At 38.7% G+C, this 12,183-nt stretch overlaps 1 protein-coding gene across 6 annotated transcripts in view; it reads left to right on the plus strand.

Annotated features, from left to right (window-relative positions):
- The window catches only part of dclk2a (doublecortin-like kinase 2a), a 353,107-nt gene that overhangs the window by 228,379 nt on the left and 112,545 nt on the right, over nucleotides 1-12,183 (plus strand). For 5 of the 6 annotated variants that reach the window (XM_069926428.1, XM_069926430.1, XM_069926432.1 and 2 more), the window contains exon 5: nucleotides 630-677. The exons of the other annotated variant lie outside the window; for it this stretch is intronic. In XM_069926428.1, coding sequence (XP_069782529.1) covers nucleotides 630-677 — 48 coding nt within the window. The remainder of the gene's footprint in view (nucleotides 1-629; nucleotides 678-12,183) is intronic. 6 annotated transcript variants of the gene reach the window in all.

Here is a 12,183-nt window from a genome sequence, read left to right on the forward strand (position 1 = left end):
CAGAAGAGATCCCAATGATCCAGAAATCTTATCCCTTGGCCCCTGCACCATCTCTTTAGCCATGAATTCATCCTCCACATCCTCCTATTTCTACCCTCACTAGCGCGTGGCACCGGCAGCAATCCAGAGATTACTACCTTGGAGTAGTACTACCTTATACTCAAAGAAAGCTACATATGCATCCTTTACTACTGGTTAATAGAAGGGCATATGTTTAATTTAATTCATATTATAGAACAAACAACTGCACTTTTAATGTTACGGCCCTCAGAATCTTTCCATAAAATACAAAGATTAATTTTCACACATTTGGCCTGAAGAGATATTATTCATTCGATGTACTTCAAATCATTCTGCAAATGTCTTAATTATTAGAGAAAATTGTGTACCTTAAGTTTATAAATAAGTGGACTTTGCATTGTCTTTGATTGTATATTTGTGATCTGTCTTCACCTTCCTAAAATAGTTTCTGTTACTCATTTAAATGTTTCATATTACTGTAGTTGTTCATCTATGTCTTTAACCCTTCTTTATTTTGAATTTAATGCTATTTTCTATTAATGATTGTGCGGTAATATCTCTCCTTAATGTTTTCTCCTTCTGCTTGTGTGTTATCTGAATGAGTACAGTTAAGAGAGGAGGTTACTGCACTGCATATTCTCCAGTCAAATCCCCAGGTGAGCCCCTCTTTTCATACAATCCCATCTCACTCTTAGTTTGATTCTCCAGGTACCTTTGTCTGAACCAAGAACATTTTCAAAAAGGGCTTGAACTTCACTTTTCTAACAGCTAAATCATTGTTTTGAAGTTAATGTGTCTCTCACGTAATATTTAGATTGGTAGTCCTATCTCTGGGACTTTAATAGTTTTATTCTTTTACTGGTAGAATGAACAAAAATAAAAGTGATACCAGATCTGTTCTTTATATGTAAACTCCTTTTAATAATTGAAACATTTTTGGAATCAAAGTAGCTTTATGTAATAGTGCACAACTTGCAGGTATTTTAAATCCCATTGAAGTGTACAAATAAAACATATTGAAGATGTTGCGACAATTTTCATTTATAATCGCTTGGAGAGAATGCAGACATTGTTGTTTTGGCTCATTAAAATGAAAAGTATGTTCTAAAGTAGCATTGAGTTTTTCACTGTTTATTTGAAACGATAAGTACTATTAAAACAATTAAACTATACTTAAAACTGTTAATAAAACAGACAATAAAATATTAATACATTAATACTTTCAAAAGAACAGTCAAAGAATTAGCTGAACTATCTACATTTTCCATTAGTTCTGAACAGTACAAAACAAATTCAAAACTAAATTGTTCATCTCAAACATGCAGAAAATGACTTTGCCTTAAAGGTTGTTACAATGGAGACATACTCATGGAATGTGTAAACAATATTCTAGCTGCTTTCAACTTACAATTCATTTTATCCCTTACAATACCAGCCCTATATATAAAAATAATAATTACCATTACAAAGAAAAACATCAAATATAGTAATTCATTGAGTAAATATTCAAAAGAAAGTGAAAGTCAATCATTAAAGCTCTCAACTTGTAAAAGACAGATTTTGGTAATTAGTCTATTCATAAAGCTATTTTTAGTCTTAATCGGCTTTGCCCTAGCCTTTTCCAGTGTTTGAACACAATTCTTAATTTCTAAATTATTCACTTTCTTGACGTCACAAGATGGGCCTTTTTTCTTTCTCTTCTGTGGTTGGTTATAGAAAAGATAGGACTCAAATGACATTGGTTCCTCAGACTGACCAACAGCCACTCTGGCTTCCTTTGTCTTTTCCAGTATTCCAGATCCAATTTTGCAACTTTCAGTCTCATTTTCTGTCAAATTTCTTGAAGTCTTTTATTAGACTCTCTCTCTACATTTAATTATTTCAATAGGAAAGTAATTTTCCCATTATCTTCTGAGAAGTTAGTAACTTGACGGAGTAAAAATGTAAATTGATGCATTGGTACTTCTGCTTTCAGCCCTTCTGTTGTATACCTGAGATGTTTGAATTGTTTGACCTTGCTTCCTTATGTTGCTGAAATGTAATATTTCTTTCTTTCTGCATTGTTATAAACTGGGACTTCAAGGTCCATTCTTGATTGTTCTCCATAGTTAGTTGTCTTGTGTCATTAAACAATGACTTGTTCTCTTTCAAAATATGAATCTCTTCTTTCATCAGTATACATCTTAATATGGCTAAATCCCTTCCTTCAATAACTGCATTAATTTTTTAGCAGTTATTCTTTTGTTCTACTTGGTTTTATGAATTCTATTTACAATTAATTCTCCACACTTGTCGATTGCTCTCTGATCTTCAATCATGATTACTTTGAAAACTGAGGAATCATCTGATCCAGTTTTTTTTTCCAAATACAAAGTTAAAACCCTTTTGGTCACTGTTTTCTGAAATAAACGATATTTCTTAAGTTCCTTTTAAACATTTTGTACTCTGAAGGCAGTTATACCATATTGTCAATGAAATCCTCCTTTATACCATCAGCACAATTTTCTATGTTATGCTCGTTTTAAAACATGCTGCCAGATTTCTTCATTGATCTTGTTTGTTAATGCATCTGGGCTACAAAAGCTACTTTCAGATTTGTTCCCAGACATTTGTTTCATTCCTGCCCAGGATTTTGCTTTGCAGGAATAACCATTAGCAGTGTTCGCAGCATCTTCTTATATTTTGTTTTCATCCATTTTTGATGAAAACAATCTCTTCTTTACTGGTCAAGGTGCTCTTGATTTATTTTTGTCAGAATGGTTTTCTAGGAATTGTTTGTATACTTTTGAAGATTTTTGATTGTTATCAAGGTGTTCAGGGAAATCTGTCCTAAATGGTTGTTTCAGTGGCTCATTGAGTTTCATAACAGATATCATATTGACATTTGTTGTTGACTGCTTCTGAGCAATATTATTCTTTCTTTCTAATGGTCCATCCAAGCACAATTTTAATAGCGTATGGTCAATCTCTCACACTCGGTATTACTTCCATTGGTTCCACAGCCTTTGGTACATGGAAACCAACTAGCATCTCTATTTCAGAGCTATCTTGCGGTATATAAACCTTCCTTAGATATGCCCACTGATCCACATAATTTTGATGTGCGATGTTTCCTTTACGCAAAGGCAGTCTTCTGGGTATAAATGCCTGGAAGATCTCAAAAATAATTGCTGTGTATTCCAGCACCCTCTAACCCTGAAACAATGTGAGTTTCAATGACCTTTTCTTATCCCATGGTTTTCAATAAAATTTTTGACTTTTTTCCTTCAAGATTAAGCCTTTTTATAGGCCCTGCTGTGCAAAATGATGCAGTACTTCCTGGATCAAGAAATGCATGTGTATGTACCGTTGCATTCCCATTCTTGGCCTTAACTTGTACAGGCACTAATGAGAGTTTGCAGTTGTCTGCACTGGCCCCATTAAGACCACTTGTCAATAATGAAGCTTTAGCAGTGGTTTTCACCTGCTTCTTTCCTTGGCATTTGTTTGTTTTCCATATTCTTCTTTTCCTTGAAGGTATGTAGTATCTTAGAATGTTTTTGACTACATATATCACAGGTGAGTCACTTTTTGCAGTTTTTGCTGATGTGTCCTTGACACAGACAGCCAAAACACACTCCATTTTCCTTCAAAAAAGTGATTTTCTCACTCTGCGTCTTCTTTTCCATCTATGCACACTTTTCCAAATCCTGCTTATTATTAAAGAATAAACATTTCTTCTCAATAGGCGAACTTTCCTTTTCCTTCATTTCTTTATCCACCACTATCAGACAGGTGGGAAATATACTTTTCTTCAACTTTGCTTGAGGATACGATTTGGATTTTTCAACTTCTTCACTCACTGTTTGAGTACCTTTAATTCCATTCACTGGCTCCATGACAATGTCCATGTCCTTCAATAAACTCCACCAAATCCTTAAAGGTAACTGTCACAAAGTTTCTTTTTTGGTATTCATCAACTTGACTTCTCCATAATTCTCTTATCCGGTTGCGTAACATCTACAATGATTACCATATTATGAGGTATGTCGAGGTCTTGAAGATGACCAATTTCTGTCATGACGTTGCAACATCCTTTGAGAAAGAGAGTGTAAGCTTGTAAACCCTTCATAACCTCTGGTCCTATTAACAACCATGGAAGAGCCTCCTGTAAATAAACTCTAGAAATTCTTTACTTGTCACCAAAACACTTCTCCAGTAACCACTTAGCCTGTTTGAATCCTACATCAGGATTCATATGCTGGCAACTCTTTACAAGTTCTTGTGGTCGTCCTCTCATGAACTGCTGCAAAAAAATACAGGTACTCCACGACATACAGCCATGTTATTTTTTTCTCGTTGACTAGTCGTATCTCGGAATGGATGTATGTCAGAATTGCCCTGTACAATTGCCATTTGGAGGCTGGGTGAGGCTCTTTATTCATGACGCTTGGGGTCAGTATTGTAAAAGTCAAAATGTACGCACTTACCTTGTTAGTCAGCATCCAGGGTCTGTAAGCTGAGCACGTCCATTTAGATTCTTGTGCACATGGTTGGTGTATGTGCAGTGGGTTTGCATATCGGAGTTTGGGTGGCACATGCACAAGAGTTAAGCACCCTAAAGATATTGATTTTGCACCCTTAACTCTTGCGTATGCACCAACCGAACTCTAAAACGTGAACCCACCTAGTATACACCAACTGAAGACTCACACATGTGCACAGGAATCAAGATGACCACACTCAGCGTACAGACCCCAGAACACTAATTAACAAGGCAATTAGGCACATTTTGGATCTTACATGCCCTAGATCCCAGTTATAGTATGTAAAATACAACATAAACAGTGTAAATATTATATTTTTTCTTTAAAAAAAAGTCATATGTCAAATGGTCATAAGTCACATATGTCATAAACCGGGAACTACCATACCTATATAAATAATCCTCCTGACTTTGACACCTAATTTCAATACTGTGTTCAAAGCTTTTCATGAATGAGTGGAATTCAAGGGGGTCATCATAAAAATATGGAATCTCTGTTTTGGGCAGAGAGAGTATGTAATTGCATTAATGTATCTCATCTTGTCTTGTTATGCCTAGACGTATGTTACTTTGTTCACCTGAATTTCTAATACTTCCTGGGAGCACCTGATATGACCCTGTAAGAGATGACATTTGGCTCCCATCTTTGGCCATTGTGGCCATCATTGGGGTATGAGCTCTGGCTCCTTGCATCAGCCTGGTTAACTAGGGATCTTGCACATCTCATATCCACGGCACTGGCTCATCTCCGTGCCTTGACCTGCCTGGTACTGGACCAAGCATGTATTGTGATTCTCTCACTGGCGCAGCCCTTTTTTCGAGACCTCTATTTTAGGACTAAGCCCGTATGAATATTGTAACACTGGCGCAGCTTTGGTATTCAATATTTTCTTTTCCTTAAGTCCTTCATCAAAATTTGATGCTTTTGGTACTTCACTTCAAGCACCACATACCACTGAACCTTCTAGTGATATAGCCTCATTAACAGCAAAATGTTTTTGTCCAACTCCAGTTGCTTCATTTCCCTTTTTAGCTGCACTTTCTTATCTTTTAAGTCCAATTTAAACTGAAGCATTGTTTTTTTCCACTTTAAGAGCTGCCACAACTGCTTGAATTTTTTAACGCATAGATTCAGTACTTGAAACTCTGGAGCCTGCTCTAGAGCTCCTCTTGTTTCTCCTGCTGGAATTATTTGACACACTATCGCTAGGTCCTATTAAGTCCTGTATGTCAGGTGTTGCTTTAATCTCTGACCATGTCTCCATTTTGGATTGTTCATCCTCCACATCACCGTCTTGTAGTATAGTTTCAGCCACTAGTGAGAGGTCAGTCTCAAATTCTGTTAATGGTTTTTTGCAGTAATTCTGTGGGATGTGTATCCCTCACAACACTAATCCTTATCTATATCCTCTCTCAGTCTTGCTTGAAGAGTAACTTTGTTTCCATTTGTATTTAATTGCCACCTTTGTATTCATCTTTAAGTTCCGTTTTCTTAAACTTTTCGACACAAAGCTCCTTAGCAGCTACAACTGCTGTTTCTTCTAATTGTGTCATTTGTCGCATTCAGACATCAAACATGCACAACAATCTCTCCAAAACCAAAACAGTCCTAATTTGTAATAAACACCCAGAAAAGGAATTTCCAATTGCTTGGTTGTTGATGTTTGTGTGCCCTAATTGATCTGCTCTAAACAGAGCCCATTTGATCTAGTTTTCTCTTCCAAATCCAATTTCCAAATCTCGTCTTTAATTTTGTCTTCTATTGATTAACGAGTCAATAGTCTTAGTTTATCTAAATAGACTTGATTGAAGATGTCTTCTATTGGCTAATGAGTCAATACTCCATTTTATTGACAAATGAGTCAATATTCCAAATTCATTATGACTAAATAGTCTTCTATTGGCTGTACCTATAGTCAATACCTATAGTCCAAATTTATTTGACTAAAATTATTGTGATAATTTTATCATCCCTTGGACAGCATGCAGACATCATTGTTTTGAGTCGTTAAAATGAAAAGTCTGTTCTAAAGTGACATTGCATTTTTCACTGTTTATTTGAAGCTTTATGATCATAAATATAAAAATAGATAAGTAAATATTCGCAGTTGCAGTTAATACAATGAAAAAATTTAATTTTGCTAAGTAAAGACATCTTTTTGTGGTTCTGGAGTAAATTATAGTTAGGGTCATAAGGTGAGGTTCAAGACCCTGATAACAGTTGGAGGAAAAAATCTTTTCTTAAACCTAGAGGTGCTGGACTTCAAACTTCAATAACTTCTTAGCAAAGGTTGCAACGAGAGGAGGTTGTGACCATGGTGATATGGGTCCTTTATTATGTTCGCTGGCTTTTTGAGTGGTTGGGAGTTCAGAGCCTTTGATGGTCCTGGCTATCCTTGCTACTTTCTGCAGCCTTCTACATTCCTGGGCACTCAGATAACCAAACCAGTCCACCATACAACCAGTCAGTACACTGTCCACGGTATACCTGTGTAAGTTTTCAACTACTTGCCAGATCTTCATAGAAAGTAGAGACATTGGTGTGCCTCATTCACAGTTTACAGGATCAAATAGCAATGATATACATTCTTCCAATGCAGCAAGAAAAGGGAGCCATCATGGACAAATCACCGATGATGCTTATTTTTGTTCTCTAAAGACCAAAAACAGCAGGCCTGTGACTATTTCACACATAACTACTTGAGCCATCCATTCACTAATTTGTGGCTGTACCAAATGAAACTCCCATTAAAATGATTGACATCTACAGAATGGTTTAAGAAAAAAGATGTTGACCAAATAATAGTCAACAAAATTGACGAACTGCACCTTGATTAATGGGAAAACTGATGGAATCAATAAATTGAAATAAAGGAGAAGAAGCATATAAAAATATCAGAAGCCAATTTAGCTCAAGTAGAGTTTGTCTTGATTGATCAATATCACCTCAGGCAGCGATAACTCACTGATGTGAAATCTACTTTTGAAACACAGCAAAGTATGATGTTGAGGGCTGTCACATTTTTAAAAGCTTTTACTAACGTATCACATGGGTGGGACGGTTGGTTTAGTGGAAAGCGCAACGCCTTCACAGCACCAATGATCGGGACCAAGGTTCGAATCCTGCACTATCTGTAAGGAGTTTGTACATTCTCCCCGTGTCTGTGTGGGTTTTACCCGAGAGCTCTGGATTCCTCCCACTGTTCAAAACATACTAGTGGTGTAGGTTAATTGGGTGTAAAATGGGTGGCGTGAACTCTTGGGCCAAAATAGCCTGTTCCTATTCTTTATATTTAAATTTAAATACATGAGTTTCTGCTACTTTTCTGTTTTGCATGAGTTAGAATTGACCAAGACTCAGAGCTGTCAAATGCTCAGAATGAAATTTTCATTCACGAGATGTACTTAAAGTGTTGATTTACACCAAAAGCATAAATGTGATGTGGGGGTTGCAGAATTATACTGCAAAATAATGCAGAGGATGGAAATCTGAAGTACTTGGGAAGTTCAGCAAACAATCAAGCATTAATGGAGAGAGGAAAAGAGTTAAAAACTGTGGCATAAACAATCTTTTATAAAGTTGTACCAAGACTTCCTGACATTGTTATTCAATGTCTCAGCTGATGAAGTCAAACATCAAATTGTATGCCATCTTCACCACTCATTAGTAACTATATCTAACTATATAGGGATCTTTGGATGCATATACATGGATGCCTTTGTCCCTCTGTACTCCCTAGGATCCTATCATTCATGGGTTATAAATTCATTCTTGGTCTGCACAGTCCAAGCCAGCATGGTCTTGTTTACATTGCAAGCAAGATTCTGGCACCACCCAACCCGATTATTGATCTCCATCCTGTATTCTGACATATTTCCCCATTATTCAATCAACATTGTTAATGTCATCAGTAAACTTACAGATTACATTGGATCCAAACTTGGCCTTTGCAACCATGTGTGCACAGAGAATAGAGCAGGAATGAAACACACAGTCTTGAGGTGCCCCTGTGTTAATGGTCAGTGAAGAGGAGGTGATATTACCAATCCACCAATTGAGGTCTGCTAATGAGAAAATCAAGGATCCAGTTGCAGAAGAATTTTGTGATAGAATAGAGGAAGAGGAGAGAAAAAGGAGCACAGTGGATACAGGTTATCTGAAACTGGAAAATTCAAGGCTTGTACTTTTGGGTTGGAGGAAACTCCGATAGAATATGAGGAGGTGTTTGAGCTTCCAGTTGACCTCATTCGGATCCAGATAGTGGAGAAGGCCAAGGATTGACAGGTCAATATGGGAATAGCATGCAACCAGGTCAGGATGGTTAATGCAGGCAGAATTGCAGGTGTTCTGCAAAACAGTCACATGGTCTGCACTCTCTCAATGTAAAAACCTGTCCCACCTGAACCAGAAATATTCCCAAAGATGCAGAATTCCAGAACTGTGCCTTCATTACCCACTCTTAAGCTCTTTCCACTATTTATTCAACTGCTTTATCATCTTATTCCTATACTGAGGAGAACATGAAACCAGAAGAAATCCAAATTTAAATTCTGGATTATTTATCAAATGTAACTGTTGTGGGTTTCATCTGAGAGAACATCCTGCTTCATTCCCCCCCCCCCACCCCATCCCAACAGTATTCAATACAGAATACCTCTCTGAGAGGGGGACTGGCCACAGTGTCTCCTGCACGACCTGCCTACTCCTATTAGATGTGTTGGTGATTACCCAACATTTTTCTGTATGTGCAACCATTGCATGAGGCTTGATCAGCTCACTGAATATGTTGTCCATGATGTTTTCCAATATGGTCAGTCAGGAGCCGCAGCTGGACACACTCATGGCCACCAGGGACATTGGTAGTCTGATTTCTCAAGTTCTGCCATACCCTCGAACTTGCTTGTCCTTTTTGATTCTAGGAACCCCATTCTGTTTGATACTGCAATGCTAAACCCCCATAAAAGAGTTAAAGAAAGGTGAAAAGAAATACCTATCTGTTTGCTGCTTTGGCTGTTGCATGTACCTTTACTTTTTCTTAAATAAATGAAAGTAGGAAAGGAAGAGAGAAATACCCATGTGTTGCTTCTCACCAATCACTCACCTTACCAAAACCTATTCACTCACCAGTGCCTGCACTCTGACACTGCTACCCTCCAGGATCTGGTGTGTCAGATCACTTTTGCATTAAAGAGGCTGGCCTAACATTATTATGTTTCAAAATGCTTCAATGGGCTGAAGATGACAAGTCTGATGTCTGCATTTTAACCTCACTAAATATCATTCCTACATGAGTTCTTTTGGGGAAAGATCAGCTTCAAGAATTAAACAGGAAGGATCGCAGACGCTGTGACTGTAGTAAAAACACACTGGAATGCTGGAGGAACTCGGCCAGTCTTTCAACGTCCATAAGATTTGACAAAGATGGCGATGTTTCTGGCCTGAGCCTTTCTTCTTCAAGGAATAATCAGAATGAGCCAAGAGCAGGAAATCTCAGAATTCAGAGTACTGCCTGGGGGAGGAACCCAGACCAACAAAAGGTGTTAATTGGATATGAAAAGGGGAGAGGTGAGAACTTATTATGTCTGTGCAAAAGGAGTCAGGGAAAAAGGAAAGACAGTGCTGGGGGAAGGCAGCAGGGTAAGAAGTGAGGGGGGTAGTTCCAACAAAACCCAGAGAAGTCAATATTAATGCCATCGTGTTAGAGGGTGCCCAGTCAGAAGATGAGGTGCTGTTCCTCTAATTTGGAGGAGGCCTCAATCTGGCAGTGCATGAGACCATGGGCAGGCAAGACAGCAAGGGAATGGAATGGAGAATTGAAATGTGTGGCCTTTTGGACATCCACACTATTGTGGTGGACAGAGCCAAGGTGCTCAACAAACCAATCTCCCAGTCTGCGGCCAGCCTCTCTGATGGCCACAATGGGAGCACCAGGTGAAACGTTGCTTCATTTGGAAGGACTGTTTGGGGCCCCGAATTGTGGTGAGGGAGGAGGTGTGGCTGCAAGTGGACCAGCTCCTGTAGTTACAGTACCAAGGGGACGATTGATGGGGTGGGAGGAGTGGATAGGAAAGTGGTTTTTCCTCTACCACCATCAACTCTGCACTCACCTACATATCCTCCATTACCCATACATCTGCCCTGGCCCCCTCTGCCCCCACGCACAACAAGGACAGGTTTCCTCATCCTTAGCTACCACCCCAGCAGCCTCAACATCCAACATATCCTCTTCCACCATTTCCTCCACCTACTACGTGATCCCACCACTAGAAACATATTCCCCTCTCCATCTTCGGCAAGGACTGCTCCCTCCATGACTCCCTTGTCTACTCCTCCCTCCCCATCAATCACCCCCTCGGTACTTACCCCTGGAGGAACAACACCTCATCTTCCAACTGGGCATCTTCCAACTGGAATGCATTAAAATCGACTTCTCTGGCTTTCATTAAACTCCCCCTCCCCCCATTTTTTTCCATCGTCACCTTCCCCCAGCTCTGTCTCTCCTTTTTCGCTGACTCCTTTCACACAGACATAATAAATTCTCACCTCTCCACTTATCATATCCAATTAACACCTTTTGTTGGTCTGGACTCCTCCCCCACCAGTACAGTCTGGATTCTGAGATTTCCTGCTTTTGGCTCGTTCTGCTTAGTCCTTGAAGGAGGACTCAGGCGTGAAAGGTCAGCAATATATCTATGGAGGCTGAAAGACTGCTGAGTTCCTCCAGCATTTCAGTGTGCTTTTAAAGATCATCTTAAAACCCAGAGAAGTGCTTGAATGAATATATATGCATGAACAACCTCCTCTACGGTGGTTCACCAATTCTGGCATTTTGTCAGGCAAACACCAGCAGAAATTCGAGGCAGTTTTCTTTTTTTTAATGAGATTTATATTTATGTCCTTGAATAAATTCCACAATCTACACTAATCTTCATCTGCATATTCCAAAGAGTAGATCATTTCCTGGCAGACTATACTCACAATCCTCGAAAATAGTCCCTATTGCAATGTTCTGAAATGTGAAGCTGCCTCATCTACACATTGATTAAATGTTATGGTCGACAGTGTAGGAACAAAGCTTACCATTCCCTCTGCTGTGAGGTGCCACAAGCTTTCGAATATTACTTAACCTTTGACCCCCACACAGCTGGAAATCGGAATTAAAATGAAAGTGCTGGAAATGCTAAGTAGAGATGCTAATAGCTAGAGAAAGAACTAAACATTTCAGAATGAGGGTAGGAAGATGACTGACGTGAAATGTTTTCTGTTTTCAAGTGAGGGAGTAATTAATTTATACTTCTTGAATTCAGTGTATTGCACTAGTTGCTCCTGGTGAAATCTTCATTCCATTGGAGACTGGGTGACTGCTTTGCAGAACAGCTCCATTCAGAGCCATGCCACTTTAATTGGCCAACTCACTCCATCAGATAAAAATTTCTATCTTTAACCTCTTACATTGTTCCAACAAAGAACAACACAGGCTTAACGAACAGCATCTCATCTTCCAAACAAGCATATGGTCACATTCAGGACAAAATGTTGATTTCAACCAGACTTTTCAGTTTGTATCAGAACTGCCCACTTAAAACGTTTTTAAAATTTTCCTGGTTCAGTTCTGCTGAAAGGTCATTGACCTGAA

This window comes from Narcine bancroftii, chromosome 3 (genome assembly GCF_036971445.1).
Source record: "Narcine bancroftii isolate sNarBan1 chromosome 3, sNarBan1.hap1, whole genome shotgun sequence".
Lineage (NCBI taxonomy): Eukaryota > Metazoa > Chordata > Chondrichthyes > Torpediniformes > Narcinidae > Narcine > Narcine bancroftii.